The sequence below is a fragment of the Pelodiscus sinensis genome, chromosome 27 (genome assembly GCF_049634645.1).
Source record: "Pelodiscus sinensis isolate JC-2024 chromosome 27, ASM4963464v1, whole genome shotgun sequence".
NCBI lineage: Eukaryota > Metazoa > Chordata > Testudines > Trionychidae > Pelodiscus > Pelodiscus sinensis.
The window spans coordinates 6,045,872-6,063,605 of NC_134737.1; the positions used below are offsets into that span (position 1 = coordinate 6,045,872).

The 17,734-nt window shown below is 45.3% G+C and overlaps 1 protein-coding gene across 2 annotated transcripts in view; it reads right to left on the reverse strand.

The window, feature by feature from the left end:
- RASSF5 (Ras association domain family member 5) overlaps positions 1-7,721 on the reverse strand; it is a 109,010-nt gene extending 101,289 nt beyond the window's left edge. Inside the window, exon 1 of one of the 2 annotated variants that reach the window (XM_075910149.1) lies at positions 6,988-7,721. In XM_075910149.1, the coding sequence (XP_075766264.1) occupies positions 6,988-7,579 (592 nt within the window). In that variant the 5' untranslated portion in view covers positions 7,580-7,721. Of the gene's footprint in view, positions 1-37; positions 63-6,987 lie in introns of those variants that run through there. The other variant, XM_075910150.1, reaches the window with a different exon arrangement.
- Positions 7,722-17,734: the final 10,013 nt, after the last annotated feature.

The following is a 17,734-nucleotide window of genomic DNA, read 5'->3' on the forward strand; positions in this document are numbered from 1 at the left end:
ACAGAGATAGACAGACGGACAGACATTCTGAACCTACCAGCTGCCATAAGCAAGACAGTCTCCACGAAATTAAAGGTTTTTACTCCGAAATTAGCACCCAACTTTTCCTTTTAGAAGGGAACAAAAAGAATCCACCCAAACTAGTTCTTGGAAAGGGTTTATTTATTGCCATCAGTTTAGAAAGGGGAAATAAAAAAAAATAGGGGATTTCAACATGTTTTTGGTTCACACAAAAAGAAAAAAATTCCAGTCAAAACCCCATCATTGTTCAGCAACTCACTGCTGTCATCTACTACCCTTTTTTTAAAAAAATAGCAGAACAATTCGCGCACACTCTAAAAAAACAAGTTAGGGAAGTTTGGAACCAAACATCTTCCTCTCACTTGAATCCTGCTGTTGGTGGACTCTCTCCCTGCATATTCAGCATGCACTGCTCTGCTTTGTATATAAACTTCTGCACTGGAACAAGAAGTTAGCTATTAATGGAGACAAACATGAACTGGTATACACACACAGACTGTGCTCCAGGTAAAGCCCTCGATCTGGTAAAGAATAGGCTAAATAAATATTAGACCCAGAACCATAGACCTGTACTAATGAAACAGTGAATAGCCTTCAACTTTGGCTCTAGATTTAAAACACAGCTCAGAATGTAATCATGAGATGCACAAGAGTGAAATTTGCAACTCTTTCGGCTACATTAGATGAAACATCGCACTTAAGGTCTCTTTTCCTAAGTTACTACCACTGCTTTAGGTTTTTTTCATGGAAGGAATCAATATTTATTCACACACACACACACACACACACACACACACACCCCCCCGCAGCCCTCATTCAGTTTATGGTATTTTGATACCCAAACTACTCAGTCTGTGTGTCTTTTTGTTTATAATTACTTCTGGCTTTCATTCTCCTAGAGACACACGTTATGATTTCTTTAAATAAAATGTATATCTTCCAGCATCTTTAACTGCTCCTAAGCAACAAGCTATCCCTCAAAAGTAATTGACGGTGTGCTTGTAATACCCTGACCTTCCCACACACAAACATTTTCAAAAGGACCTAAGTAAATTAGGTGCCCATAACTTGGACCAGATTCCCCTGGCTGGACTTGATGGTCTTCTGAGGTCTCTTCCAGCTCTGTGGTTCCCCTAGGTTCTTGTCAGCTGAAGTCAGCAGGTTCGGCTCTCCACTGACCAGCACTTAAGTCATTTGCACCAGAGCCAAAGAAGAGCAGTACAAGACCCAACAGGAATACTCCATCTTTGGGGGCACAGGGTTGGTTTTGTTTTGTTTTAAATCAAACATATGTAGACATCTAGTCCTCCATGAAAGCACAGTTCAAATGCTTGGCATTAGTCCATCATGCCTCATCTTCGGTGTAAGATTTTAATGGCAGAACTTTCTACACTCGTGAACACACACGTGTATCATTTATTACTAGCGCTTTAATAAGAGGCAGGCAGGGCAGGTGTATGTGAGGTCCACACACAGTTCTGCAGGGATTTAAATCATGTACCATGGTGACACAACTGACCAGCATGGACATATTATGGTACCATATTGTGTAACCATGGGATAGGATGTTGACAGCAATTTAATGATCACACCATGCTAAAACCTTAATGTGATACAACAAGACCGTATGGTGCTCCTGTCTCTCTTAATTGTGCTTCATTAACCATTGGAAGCAGGTGGTAAGTGTATAAGACCGGCTCAACACCCCTGTATGTAAATCACAGTCAGAAACATACGATTAGAAATCCAGAAAGGGCTGAAGAGGGGACTTAATGCTCCAGAGAGATCAGCACAGAAAAACCCAGCACATGTAGCCCCTTCTACGGGCCAGGAACAAGCTGTGATTCTGCTCACCCGCCCAAGAAAGTCTGCCAAGCTCTTGCAAACTGCACTCACTGCCAGCCCAGCCCATCCTGGAGCATCCTCCAATGCTGCGGTCTATCCTTGTTAGATGCATAAAGTACCTTTATTTATTTATCCAATCAATGGTGAGGATATTTCACGGCTGGTACAATCTGTCTCTCTCGCCAACTACTTGGGGCGCGATAAGGAAGCAGATGAAATGATGGCAAAAAGGCCAGACGATTTCACGGCGCTATAAATACCCTCACACGGTTTCTACCACCCGCTCGATTTAAGTTTACGTTTGCATGAGTGTGGTAGGACAAATTGTTTATGAAAGGGAAATTTAACATCAGGAATGCATGCTGGAGACAGACATGCTGTGTATCACCACAGCATAGGGAACAGCACAGCAAGCTTCCTATTAAAGTGCCTGAAATCTAAGGGAGATCCAGGCTGATGAGTGATAGGCATTTAATCTGTCAGGGGCCTCGTCAAACTCCTGGCCTCCCAGGTGAGTTTGCCAACAACAGGGCTCCACTTAGGGTTCTCTCAAAGAACCAGAGAAGTGGGATTTCTGTGCTACATTATATGATACACGGTACAAGTTCTAGAGCCGAATGAGCACCACAGACCACTCAAGGCAAAAAAAAAAAAAAAAGGCACCAAAGTTTGGGTGAAAGCAAACTCGAGTGTTAATTGCCCTTGTGGCACTAAGTTACCTATCAAGGCCGTGTCCCACTGGACACACCATGTCAGCTGAAGTCAACAGGTTTGGCTCTCGACTGACCAGCTTTTAGCAAGTCATTTGCACTCGAGCCAAGGAAGAGTAGAATAAGGCCCGATAGGAATCCTCCATTTACACCAATGGCTGTGACATTACATGGGGCCCTGCAGCCGGGAATGAGACCACACAAGTGTTCAGCAGCTCCTGGATCAAAAAGGTCTTGGTACCCAATATGACGGGCCAGATTTTCAGACGTGCTCGGCACACTGGGCACATATTTTACTCTGAGTTCTTGTGAAACCTGGCCCCAAACATTCTTTTTATGGTGGTACTACAATCCCATTTAACTGTTCAACTGATTAAAGGGGGCAGAGAGAGGCTCCTCTTCCTTCCTGCCCCCCACTGCAGGCCGGGGGTCACTCCGGAAGGCCAGAACAGCCCCTGCCTGTGATGCGCCCTGGCCCGCCATAGACAGGGGATGCTCCGGATGACTGCAGCAGCCTCAGTCCACAGCAGGCCCCACAAGGCTGGACCAGCCCCCACCGGTTAACTAGAACCTTAATGGGAGATATTAACCAGTTAACCAGTGAACCTTTCACATCCCTACGTAAGAACCCACGAGACTTTGAACAAACCCAGAACAAGACGACAGACCCCAAAGAACTAAATCTAAATAAACTGTGGGTGTTGCAACCCAACTCTGGACTCTTATAAATCTGGACTATAATATGCAATCACATCCAGCTGGAGGCAGGACAGTCAGTAGCCAAACACAGCAATAGAAATGCGGTTCAGTAGCAGGTGTTATCAGCAATCCATCTCCGAGAACTATTTGTGCTCTCAGATCACATTTCTTGAGGTGACTGAACAAACTTATTTAATTAATTTCAATTTTGGCCCTGTGACAAGAACAAATACATTCATGAGCAAGACTAATTGCCAATAGATTTTCAGTGTATTCATCATTTTTTCCTTGCTGGTTTCCAGGATTCATGACAGCTATAATCAGCTAATGTTATGCTCTAGTGAATGACAAGTCAAACCAAAAGGTGTGATCATCTCTGCTAGGTGAAAATATTACCATCATGTGACTTAACTGCTATTTCAGGCAGTTTCTTGCCTTTTCACTATTACAATGACTTCTGCAAGGAGGAAGCATTTCCCCTAGATAAAGGTCACAAAGAATGTGTCTACACAGCCAAGTTATTTCGGATTAACTATGCGAGCATCTACATAGCAATTCCTTATTTCCAAATAAAGGACAGTGTATTCTGACTTCTGTATACCTCATTCTACAAAGAATAATGCCTATTCCAAAATAGCTATTTCAAAATAAGACGTATGTAGACGCTCCTCATCTGCTATTTCAAAATAGCACCTCCCCAGGGCCATTCTAAGGTATTCCTCCTGGGGCTCTAAATCAAGATAGCATGTCTGCATTAGGGAAGCCTGCTTGGACTAATTTTTAGGCTTCCCTGCTGTGTAGATGTGCTATTTTGAAATAACTATTCCAGAATAACTTATTCAGAAATAACTGTGCAGCATAGATGTAGCCTAAAACATGACAAAGGTCACCTGAAAAAATATGCAGGAAAATAAAAAACGTATTTTACAGTATAGAAATCTAAAAACTTACATGAACATCCCCAAATCTTGTGAAAAATCTAAGCAAGATCTTGAGCTTCCATTCTGCAGACATAACTTTACTGTCATGGGGAGGGTCATAGTACTGAAGTTAAAATGTGCTCAAGTGTTTGTAAGACCAGGGCCTTAATAACTGTAAGTGGCCAGGGCCTTGGTTTTAGGTCTTCTTTGAATGATGGCACCTCCAGCACTACAGGTAATTGCAATGCCTTCAGTAGAGGAGGGGAAAGGCGTTTCACCATTGTATTCACTTCTATTAGCAAACATCATGTTTTGCCACTAGAGTCAAAATTAAACATGTCTGTTCTTTTTGTTTACTTTTGCACACTGCCATCCTTGCAGATGACAAAACAGCAATGGGGACAGAGTCTCTGAACTGCTGCCAAAGGTTTGCTTGTTGGTAGGAATTTTTGTGCCGCGCTGTAAACAAAAATGGTGCTGAGAGCTTGGGGGCAATCACACATGCTGCATGGTTTCTGCAGCCTGCTGGAAATTCCTCAGGTACTGGAGTAGGAAAAACACCCAATCAAGATACTTCAACTCCCTACATGCTTCCTTTTCCAGATCCCAGATGTTTTAAGATGAACAAGGACCCTGTTCTAATTATTTTTAAAAATGATATTCACATTTTATTAGTTCACATAGAGGTATCTGGTCTCAGTTTCTTTAGTTAGTAACTAGGTATTTCCCATAAGCTATTAATGAAGCCAACCACCAGAGTGAATTTAAGGAAGAGAACTCCCTCCTTCTCGATCAGTGTCTACTACACAGGTAATTTAGATTTGAATATGTACATCAGCACAGACTGAGCAGCAGTGTCAATGTTAACCTCTGAAGCATGCAATCCTATGCTAGAACCTGTTCATTTTGAAGAGCAGTTTATCTAATCATGATGTGCTTTGGAATATTATACTTTATGAGATTCTATGTGCTGCACAAGGTGGGGTTAGGAACAACGGACAATGCAGGACAAAAGAAGTCATTGCAGAAATGTTTAGCTGCTTTTAAAAAATTCCAATCCAGTGCTTCACAGGTTATCAGTGCCATCTTTTGGCAAGAGAAATTTAATTACTGTCCTCGCTACCTCTGTAACCATATTAACAATTATGAGGAGTAACAGGAAAAAGTAATTTTCAGTTCCTTAAATTAATGTTAATGCCCAGACAGAGTGAATGTCCATTCAAAACTGAACATGAAAGCATATTCATCAGCTACAAAAAGGGGAAGGGAAGAAAGAAAATGAACCATTTAATTTAGAGCCAGCGCTGGGCAGCAGAAAATCTGCACCCAGTCACTCCATCAAATATTAAGCTTTGATTACTATACAAGAGAGTCAATTAAAAAAAATCAATAATCTAAGTTCCCTTGACACCATCAGCAGTTCCACGCTGACAATTAAGTTCAATCAACCCTCCTCCAACCCCCAGTGTATCATTCAGCTTATTGAGAAATGCCCTTACATTGCTATAATGGCATCTTGGCAGAAAAATATACCTCATGCAACAATTCAGATACACCCCTGCATTCTAGGGATTATGTCCCATAAGCAGGTGCAACTCCAACTGAGATCAGAGCAAGACCTCTTTACCAGCAGGGATGAGCTGAATGAACCCAGATCATTAAATGATGAAAATTCTATAATGAAGGTAGGAACATCTTACAACACTATCGTTGTGATTACTCTGTGAATTTGCACCTTCCCAAAACGTGCATGAACAGGATGAGAAAAGACTTATCAAACATCACCAGAACTCACAGCACAGCTACTCTAAATCTTAAAACCAAGATGATCAGTGTTATGCGCTAGTGAGCAAAATGAACTCCTGAAGGAGCTCATGACTATGGCATGATAGACACACACACATTTTTCTCTGCCAGACTCAAAAACTCATCAGACTAATCTATCTATCTATCTATAGTGGTAGCAAATCAATAGTGTTTTATAGACAATATTACATTAGATCCCAATAAACCAGCAACAGAGCTCCATGCATCAAACCATTATCTGTCATCCTTCAACACAGCTATGTACTTAGCAAGCCTTTACAGCTCCTGAAGAGATAAAACAAGTGACTTAAATCAAGCATACATCAGCAAATACATTGTCTGAGTATCAGGTCATTTGTCAGTGGGGCAAAGGGCAAGGCATACAATGCTGTCAAAGTTGCAGATGAAGGTAAATACCTTGGTATGTAATAGGGTTAATAAACCAACAAGCTATAGAGAAAAAAATGAGGGGGAAATATATTCCACAGCTGGGAGGTTACTCAAGGTTTGAAGCCTGTGAAAGAAACAGCTCCCCTCTAATATACATACCACCACTGGCACCCTGAAGTAACCTTTGTCATCAAACACAGGTGCTCTCCTAGGGGAATTTAACTGCTTTAAACGATTTCTGATTAGATGCAACCAGGTTGCCCGGATTATCCCTTCTCAGGCAATGCGCTGTGCTCTTACATACACACACACACGCTCTCCGGATGCCCTCAGGAGCGTGTAGGGCAGGGGGCTGTGGAGACCACCTGTCACTGTCAGACACCAGCGGGGGGGGGGGGGGAGCAGGGATCCCACTCCTGTCAGGGGGCAGAGGGGTTGGGATGTGATTCAATTTCGCACCGAGAGGGGCTGCCGATCAGTGCAAGGAGGGGCGGGTCAGACATCTGCAGTGAGAAGGGGGGCGGTGGGGGATGCCAAGGGAAGCGATCGGTCACCTGCCAGGAGGGAGCTGGGGAGGGGGGAGAAGAGACACTTACTGGCGCAGCGCAGGACTCGCTGCTGCACCGCCTGCCCGCACAGGTCGCACCAGCCGCTGCAGAGCGCGAAGGTTTGGAAGCGGTGCCCTTCGCCCGTCTCCTGCCGCACGCGGGGGTCCCGGGGCTGCTCGAAGATGGTCCGCACGTCGGGCAGCAGGCGCGGCGCCCCGGAGCGCCGCCGCAGGCGCAGGTGGAGCAGCCCGGAGCGGGCCGGCTTGGCCGAGCCGGGGGAGTCCGGCGGGCTGGGGGCTCCGGCGCTGCCCCCCGGCTCCCAGGGCTGCGCGGCAGAGCACGCAGCTAGCGCCGTGCGCCCGGGCTCCTCCGCGGTGCCAGGGAACCTCCCGTCTCCCGGGCGCGCCCCGTCCGCGGGCGCCCCGCCGCTTGCAGCCACTTGCGCCGGCGGAGCATCCTCCGGCGCCGCGCCCCGCTGCTGGGGCAGGGTCCCCTGCCGCCTCCGCGGCTTCGCGTCCGCGGACGCCGAGCGCTTGAGGATCTTCTTCCTCTCGTGGGCGCTCAGGCTCTGCAGGAAGAGCTGCTGCTCTTTGTCCAGGAGCAGCGGGCAGGGGCACGGCCCGATGGCCGGGGAGGCCATGGCCCGAGCGAGCCGCGGCCCGGCGGAGCGCAGGGGTGAATTGGAGAGACAAGGGGGGGAGCCACCTGGAAGCGCCGCTGGCGTAGCCGCTTGCGAGCGCCGCTGCAGTGGGAGGCCCCGTTAAACACACAGGGACACGCGAAACCCGCCGCGAGCCTGAGATTGGAGCAGCCGCTGCGGCACCAGCCAATCAGGCACCCAGCCCCACTGCGCTGGGGGAAACGCCCTTCGTTCCAGGCACAGTCCCTGCCCCACCGCGCGTGCAAACCGGGGCGCAGACCCCACAAACCGGAGGGGACAGGGAAGGGGGGCGCAGCTCTGCTAAGAGCCGGGGCAGAACCCAGCAGGGAGCTATTGAAACAACTGGCAAGGAGCCCGGTTGCAGTAGGACCACACCTGTGGGAAATTGAAAGTTACTTTTCAGCACTGCTGCATAGGGGGCACCTGTGTGTACTTACACCCATGCCTGCATGCCCCGGCCAGGCACCTGTTTACAAAGAAAGGAGACAGGAATTCAAACGCGGCTACCAGTCCTCCCAGCAATGCCCAGCCGATGCCTGCCTGAAAGGGGAATTTTTTTCACTGATCTAAGGGCTCCCGTCCTTGCCCAGAAGTGACTTAGGCAGTGAGGGAAATAAAAAGCCACACAAGTTTTAGGCTGCTGAGGGCCCAGGCCACTTTTGACAACAGGATGTTATGGGCAGAGGCTTAAAAAGGTATTTAAGCACCTAGTGGGATTTTGCAAAGTACCACCACAATTTCTTCAATAAGTGGGGAATCCGTTTGTGCCCCTGGGGGGTAGCACACACAGTTAATGAGCGGGCTGCAAGACTGAAATAAACCCGCATGCATTAATCATGACCCCAAGAATAAGATTAAATATGTTAATATGCAGCATATTTCAAAACAAGTTGAAATGCTTTAATCATTCATGGATTAACAGAGTGGTCCTCAACTTCAAATAATAAAAAAGAAACAATTCACACAATATCAATTCTTTATCCGGCCTCTTCCCTGCCTCCTCTCCCAAGTGCTTCGGGTCCCTGCTCCAGCCCCTCACCCAGGACTTCATGGTGTTCTAGCCCTGGGAGGTTGGAAGAAGAGCAGCCAATTTGTGGCTCTCTGGAAGTGCTGGGAGGAAGGGGGAGGAGTAGGTAAGTGCAGGACCCCGGAGGCACGGGGAAAGCAGGTGCATGGGCTACATGTGGCCCGCAGGCTGCAGGTTGCCCACTGCTGGGTTAGATAAAGCTCTTTTTAAAACACAGAGATAAATAACCGTAAGGGCTATAGAGAGTTTACAGCACTGCTTCCTTCCCCTCCATTACTAAAGCTCACCTCTGCACCACATTTGGGCCCATTAACTGCACTTTCCTCAACACTTCAACAGGAAACTGTACAAAAATGCAACACTGGTTTTGGAGATGAATTTTTGAATGGCTAATTTATATTTATTAATAAAGTAAATTACAGTCTTTACTAAACATTCAGCTTCTACAGACCTGTATTTTTATACACATACAGGGACACGCTGCAGCTGGTGAGCTGAACCATTGCCAATTAAGTGAACCAATATTTTCTCTGTTTCCTTGTCCTCCCTTGTAGGTTTGTATCCACTTATTTTATAGGTAGACTATAAGCTCTTTGGGGCCCAGACTGTCCTGTTGTTCTGTTTGTACAGCGTTTGTGCGCCTGGTCTAGACAATCATTTAATTTTCCACCTTTATTGCAATCACTTGTTTATTTAAATGCTCATTTTCATGGTGCACCAAAATATTCTCTTGGGTACTTGCTGTTAGATGCCTAACTCCGTATGAAAGACACTTTGTGAATGCCCCTTGCCCCTGAATGTCCAGTCAATGGAATGGGAACAGCATCTGCTCAAGAGCCTCTGGAAGAAGAAAACAAAAATCAAACCATTTACTTAGGTGCCTAACTTTGGGCTCCCAAGTTTAAAAGGCTTTACTGCTGTTTTTGTGTATGTGTTTCATTCCCTGCAAGACAAGTGAAAATAAACCCAGCCACTTGCCATTGCAGACAGCTTCTGGTGCTAGCATGACCTAGCTCAGGGGTGAGAAACCTAAGGCCTGGGGGTTGGATGTGGCCTGTGGCTTGCCTGGATCAGACCCCAAAGGCTCAGGGCTCCCCCCTCCAGCTCCCTTCTCTGCCATCCTCCTGTGGGGTTGGAGCACCCAAAATCTAGCCTGGGCCCATCTAGGCTCTAGTGTGTGAGGGGAAGGGAGGGAGGGTCTTTCTCCTTCACAGTCGGAGGCCACATTGGTGAGGTTTTTTGGTTGTTGTTTCTCACTTGTGTGTGGCCCCCGACTAATTTTTCTGTGGGTCAGTGGCCCCCAACCCAAAAAAGTTTCCTCACCCCAACTCACCCCGACCTAGCTGGAAGCAGAATTAAATAATATTTGCGGGGGGGGGGGGGTTGTTGAGGACCCTTTTTGTTTCAGGTTTCAATTTGAATTTTAAAATATCCCTGAAATGCTTCTTTTGCTTTTAAAAAACTTTTGAGGGAGGGGCCAAAATCCATTAACATAAGAGCATCCATACTGGAGCAAGCCAAAGGTCCATCTAGCCCAGTATCCTGTCTTTCCACAGTTGCCCATTGCAGATGCTCCCAGAGGGAATGAACAGAACAGGGAATCATCAAGTGATCAATCTCCTGTTGCCCATTTTCAGCTTCTGACAAACAGATGCTAGGGCCACCATCCCTGCCCATCTGGCTAATAGCCATTGATAGACCTAACCTCCATGAATCTATCTAGCTCTTTTGTTATTGTCTTGACCTTCACAAGGAGTACCACAGGTTGACTGTGCATTGTGTGAATAAATATTTCCTTTGTTTTAAACCAGCTATTAATTTCATTTGGTGACCCCTAGTTTTTGTGTTATAGAAATGATAACTTTTTCTTATTTACTTTCTCCACACCAGTCATGATTTTATAGACCCCTATCATATCCTCCTTTAGTCTTCCTACAATTGCCGCTTGGCAAAACTCATTCTTTTCTATGCCTTTTGTATCAAGAGAAACAGAACAAAGGCTAATTGAACATTAAATGTAATATTGTGCTGCCTACAGTGCTTCTCAACTAGGGAACACCAAGTACTTCCTGAACATCACTGAAGGCTCACTAAATGCCCATGAGGCAGCTACTGTTCCCATTTTACAGACAGCGTGACTGAGGTAGAGAGAGAGTAATTAGTCTAAGTTTTTCAGAAATGACTAATTAGTCTGGGTGTCTAACAGGATAGATGCCTTAAAGGGTCAGATTATCAGAAGGTGAATGCTCCACAATTTTTGACCCTTTACGGCATCTCAAGTTGGATGTTTAAACAATCAGATCTTCAAAATCACTAGCCACTTAAAATTTTTGGCCAAGACCACATGACAAGTAGGCAGTAGAGCATAGATTGAATTTGGTCTTCCAGGTCCCAGGCTACTATTACCGCACTACTTTTTCTTTGTGGTGTAATTTCTCTCATATGGGTGTAAAACTGGTGTAAACTTCAGTGGCATTACTCTTAAATAGTTGTCAGTGGAGTTACTCCTAAATTACATGGGTTCCAGGGAGAGGATAATCAGAGATAATTGCTTTTCATTTGCTATAGTGGAGGGTAAATTTGTTCTCATGTGTCTGTTTCTCAAGGGAGTTAGGGATGAATCAGATATTTAACCCCAAAAAGCGCTGGGAGATCTGTGTTACAAGCTAATAGTGCCATAATAGCACATACATAGCATGATGCTCAAGTCAGTTATCAAACAGCAGTCCAGCTTGCAACATTCTAGTTTCATTCTTCATTTTAGCACGAAGTTGGTCCCCCCTGCCCTATGTTTTCTTAAAATCCCTTCTCCCCTGTTCATTTTATCATCATCACAAGCAACCTCTCTTTTCTATGCAACAAAGGGCTGTTTTGCGCTCAAGCGACAGTTACAACATAGCTACAGCCAACCCACCCACCCAATCCAGTAAAAGAAAAAACGTGGGGAATATTTGTGACAGGCTAGCGCATGTTATGTGAAGGCTTCTTCATAAGAGATTGAACTTGTGTTGTATGAGATTTGAAAAAAAAAATAGAACTTAAAATAAATATACATGGGCCCCAAGAAAAGTCAATCGAACAGTTTTACTTCATATGCAATTGTGTGTCAGAACCCAATGGGGGAAACTGAGTGTGTCCTTTGTAATTATGGGGTTGCTGAACTGTAAGAATTCACTTCTCATGTGTCTCTTGTCCTGTTAATACTGGGTCTCTTGACCAACACACAGGACCAAGACTCAGGAATTCGAGTTTCCAACCTTGTTCTGATATTGATTTTGTATGTGACCTTGTGCAGATCACTTAACCTCTTTGCCTTAGTTTCCCTACCAGGGAAGTGGGAAAATTTATTTACCTGAAAGATGGAAGAGAATTGAGTGAATTAATATTTCTGTAGGGCTGTGTAGTCTTCTGCACATTTAAACAGATATATCAGTTCTACAGATGAATTGCTTTGCCCCCAACAAAAATATGGCAACCTCTGAGATGACGCTTAAAGCTATTTAACAGCACTATGTCACATTATGCAACTGTTTAGGGAAGAACATTGTAACGAGGTTCAATTTAAAGAGGCCCAATTCTCCTACCTCTGGAACCAAACTGCAGAATGTATTCCAGAGAAAACAGCTGGAACACAACACAGCATTTCCCGTTTGCTTTTCAGACCAGTAAGCAAAGGCTGGATGGTGTTGCTCACACCATCCTTTTATTCATGAAACACTCTCCTAATCATCTGCCAGAGGAAGTGATCTACAGCAGAGCTCTGCAAAATTTTCTGGACAAATAGTTTAATTGCTGAAAAAACACCATTTCAGGTTCATCAAAACTATTTGCAAATTCAGATCAAGTCCGGAGAAGAGTTTCGCCCAGAATTATGTTTTTAATGGATAGTCAAACCTCTTTATTTCAAAATGGCATCTAGTTTAAAAGGTTAACTGGGTTGATTTAACAGAAAAAGCATGATCCCCAAAACAAAATAAAAAACAAATACAAATACATGCCAGGTCAAACATGTTTTGTTCAAACCAAACGGAAGTTAATTTAGTTTTGGACACTGGAAAAAAAAATTAACTGTCTCCTGTTATGTCACAGGTTAGAACTGAGCAAATTCACAGTCCCCCTATTGTGGAATCTGAGTATTTGCCTGGCAGTTATTAATCCATAGCCAATATACCTGTCATGAGCTGAATGGTTTTTATGTTTTCATTAGCAAAAAACTTCCCCTTACTGTAGACCAATAGTTTGTTCAAGGACCATTTGCCACAAAAGGTGGTTAATAAATCAACCATCGCTTGAGAGAAAGCAGCAGACATATTGAAGGACAATTGGTTACCTATTCTGAACATCAAATACAACTACAGTACCATGGTATGTACCATCTACCTTATGGAGCAAGTAGGAGACCAGGGCCTGTCCCACAATCCATTGTTGTTGTATTGTGGTGTGTGGACACGCTATAGTCACTATCCTCAAAGTGTTTATAATGCAAACATATAGGGGCTGAACTACATGCTCAGAGTAATAGCGACAGCCCTGCAGAAGCCCACACTTGGCCATTTGCATCGGAAGGTGACAATTTACGCAGCTTGTGACCTTTCACCCACCTCTGCCTTGCTTTTGGGGTTTTTTTTGTTACACACACACACACACACACACACACACACACACACACACACACACTTTAGTTTGGGTAGCTCTTGAGCTGCCAGCTATGTGGGTGCCAGACTCACACCTCTTCTAGCTGCCACAGGGTGCGCAAGTCCAGTGTGCCTAGGAGAATTGCAGAGCAAAGCCAAAGTCCATTTGAGAAGATTCAGTTTGTTTTGGCTAATTGCTGCTTTGCCACAAACCCGGGGGAGCTTCCAGTCCCCTTTCACGTGGTTTCACACAATCTGAGAGAAAGCAAAACCTTGGGGGATTCCCCAGTGGCTTTTGGATTCAGTCTGTTTTTGGAGGTCACCAGAGGAAATTCCTGATGCATGCTGGACAGGGCCACTCCTGCCATTGCCTCTTTAAACTGTTTAACAGCACATACCTCGACATTGGCCGGAGGAGGCAGGGAGGCGACAGGAAATTCTGCAGAGGCGGGGCTCCGTCAGAAGAGCTGATCCTCCCTTCAGAGGAAAGTCCCCTTCCATCACCACAGAAAATCTTCCAGCTACAGGTCATGCTTGCGCAGTGTTTTTTTTTGGGGGTGATTCAGCCGCGTCAGCTCTCATGGCCAGAGAGTGGGAAAATTTGTGCACAGCTCCGTAGCAATGGTACACAAAGAATGAAGACAATACACCCATATTTGTGACACAAAGTGCAGCAGTCTGCAATTTCCCAGGAGAATGTAAGTGTGATATAATTTGGAAGGGCATCTCCAAAGTGCTCTCTACTGTACTCGCTTTGTTCCTGTGTGCAGTCTACAGTGGGTTTCATAGAGGAGCGCTTCTGAAAATCCTATCTTGTGTGTTCAAACTTCAAGGAGATGAAAGGACTCCTTGCTTGTGGGACGGAGGATGTTTTTGAGAGAAAAGCATGAAATGGAGAGTCAAGACAGTTGGGCTATACCCCCTCACATGGAGTCCATAGCACAGCATGAGCTCAGGCAAGTCACTTCACACTCTAGACATCAGCTTACCCATCTGTAAAACGGGCATTCAATGCCGATCGGTGGATTTATTAATGTTGGTTAAGCCCTTCCAGTCCCTGGGATGGAACACGCAACAGAAAAACAAAATATTGTTGTATGAGAACAAGCAGGGAAACATTCCTCCTACAGATATTAACACACAGCATAAAAATGCACAGCTTTTTAGACAGTCTCTTTCTATTGCTAGGTTAAGCATGCAAAGAGACACAGCCTAGGGATTGGTCATGCTGGAATGCTCAGAAAAAAAGCAAGTTGGCTGTTCACGCTGCCTTGGACAGCTACACTGCATTAAGCTGTATTCTGCAGAGAAGATGATACAGTTTCTTCCATAGGAAAAATATTCCCATTTCTCAGCAGGTTTGTATGGGCCAGGAAAATGCTGGTTAGAAACAGTGGTTAAACTACTAAATAACCAGGAAGAATCAGGGCATCTCATACACTGACATGTAAAAGGGTAAAGAAACTAGTTAAACATGCACACACACACACACCCTTGTTTGTTCATTAAAAAAGAAAGTAAGTTCTGAGACCAGTTAATTTTTGTTTGAGAAATTCCGATCACCCAGGGTAAAATTCTGCCTGTACCAAAAGCAACGGGTGTTTTGCCAGCACCCTCAATGAGGCTACAGTCCAGCCAACTGCTTGAGGTGGCAGAGGACAGGCAGGATGAAAGAGGGAGTAGAAGAAGCCTTCTATGCCAAGGATTAACATAAGAAAATTACAAGCCAAGTAATTCTGGCAGGGGGATTTCTGTTTCATGTAAGCTTCAGTTTCCCTCTCACTGCTGGTTTACGGCAGTTTAAACAGGACAGGAGTCATTAGTGAAGCCCTTCAGGAAACTTGCCAAAAAAGCCAGATTCCTGGCCAGAACCCCAGCTGGTGTAAATTAGCCTCAAACCACTAAAGTCAAGGGAGCTACATTAAATTTACATCAGCTGGCCATCTACTCCACCAAGAGCTCTCAGTATGTTTAAGGCTGACTGAAATGTAAATGCTCCTTTATAGAAGAGAAGCTTATCAGAAAATAATTTGCGGGTACGGCTTTTTAAAATAAGGCTCGTTCCCAGGTTGGCCACACTCGTAAGTGGTTTGGTTTGAGAGCAGGGTATTTTTCTTTGAAATTGGACTGCAAAGGGAATGTTTAGACTATGTCAGATTTCACTTAGTATATGTGATGTCTTCCTCCAGAAGCCTGCAAGTACTTTATTACACCCAACACCACTATCTTTTGCAGAGGTGTCGGTTTAATACCGTTTACATTGTTACATACCTAGCTCTGAGATATTAAATGATTTCCATTCAAGTTGACTTTAGACCCAGATTTTCCAATAGTGGCCGCTCATGTTCGGTTCCTCACTTCTGGGGTGCTCAACCAGACAAATCCAGGGGCTGACTTTGTGGATGCAGTCCAACATGTCTGAGAACAGACCCAAGCTGTCTCAAGAGTTGGATGGTATAATGGGCTTAGGGCGCAAACCTAGGACTTGGGTTCTAGCCCTCCTATCTCAGACTTTTTGTGTGTGCCTGAGTGAGTCACCGCCTCCCCACAGCCCTGCCTCCTAGGCATGGGTGATGAGAAACACTTTAGCAATTACGAGGCTCTCAAATCCTGTGATGAAAGGGGCCTTAGATTGACAGACACCTCCAGAGTGGGGAACCTTTACATTAGCGGCTACTTCTGAAAATGTTAGCTTTTTATTTCTCCACTGGAAAGTAGAGCTTGGGGCTCATTTTATGCCTGTTGCAGGCCCCAGATTAATGATAGAAAAATGTTTTGTGGTTCAGGGGCCATGTTTGCACCAAGGAAACAAAACAAGCTCTTGTGACGTGACCGCTGCATATTAAACTAACTTCAGCTCATACTCACTTTTACTGTGCGCTTCCCCCGACATTTATTCACATTTCGTCCTTCGTTATTTCCTTGACTGAACGCTGAAGCAGGAAGAGTGTCTACACATTGCATGTATGGATACACCCACACCCACACGCCTTGAGTCTAGAACAACGAGGCTCACTTCCCACTCAGAGCCTCTGGGGTGGTACCACAAAACACACATTTAATAAGAAGCCAAAAGAAAACCAAGTACAGTAGAAAACTTCCCACCTTGGTCTCCAGTTCCGTCCTATGGCCCCTAGGGATTTAGATTCTGATTTCCTCCTATAGCATCTCCCTAACTCTACCTCTTTATAGTCCTTCCCTCAACTGGCTGTTCAAAAACAGAGGTATGCAGCTCTGAGATGAACCCCTTAGCAACCAGGGACCAGCCCCAGGCATGTACATATCACATGCACAGCTCACATTTAGCCTCCCCAAGCAGAAGGCAACAACATAAAAGGCACCATCAGACACAACCATAGCAGCGGCCAATGGAGACTGTGAAACTATTCATTTCTCTGAGGCTGACACCTCCCTATTGTTGGGGGCAGAGGAAAGAGGGGGAGAGGATATGCTCTGAACTTAGAGTCTGAGCTTAATCAGCACTTGGGGAGCATTCGGTTTCTTTACATCATAATGACAAAGTGACCTGTCAGGCTGCCTGTGCTCAAAGGATGCCACTGCTCATCAACACAGAAGTGGCCCGAGCTCGCGAACCGAAGCCATTGTGGAGCTGAGGTTAGATGGGTGGGTTTACCACTGACTGGCTAGCAAACACATGGCTAGCCCCAGAAAATGCACTCGAGAGGGAACTGTAGGAGAGGTGAATGAAAGAGGAGAAACAGCTATTTACAGATACATGGAGGCTGTCGTTCTGGGTATCCTGCTTGCTGTTCATTTAGACATACATGCTTGGATAACAGCCCAGCTTCCCTTTCTGTAGGTGGGCCAGCAAGTCGGCCGGAATGTGTGACCCATCACAATCATTTTGCGCTTTTCAGAAGCGCTCGGACGCAACACTCTCGTGGGGGCAGCCACCAACTGCTGCTGTCGTTAGAGAGATGTGGAGGCTGAAGCCCAGGAAGGTGAAGCAACTTGCTTAAGGAAAAATGAAATCCCCTATGACTCAAGTCCTTGCTTTCACACCCTTTCCTCTGGCGACTGAGTCCCATCATCAGACCCAGTGCCAGGGACAGAAGCCAGACCTTCTGGGTCCTCATCCCTTGCTCTGAGCATGTGATCTAATGCTCTGTTCAAGACCTGGAAAAAAGAACCCAAGAGTCCTGGCTCTGTCCCATGTCGCAACAACTGGATCCTACTTCCTCCCTGAAAAGTACCAAGTGAGTCATATTTTTGAAATGCTAATAGTGTCAAGAATAAATAACTCAAGAGCACAAGCAATGTCTTGAAGGGGCAGGGACTGACACACACTGCAATGTTACAGTTCTTAAGTGTGGAATCTTGCTCCAATAAAATAAGTTTCTTTTTTACGTTAGTTTCGGGAAACTGACAAGGAAGCTGGGACACAGAGGGGCTGCTTTGAAATGCTCAGCTTGCCCTGATGCGTAACACCCCTTAAACCTGTATGCAGTGGAG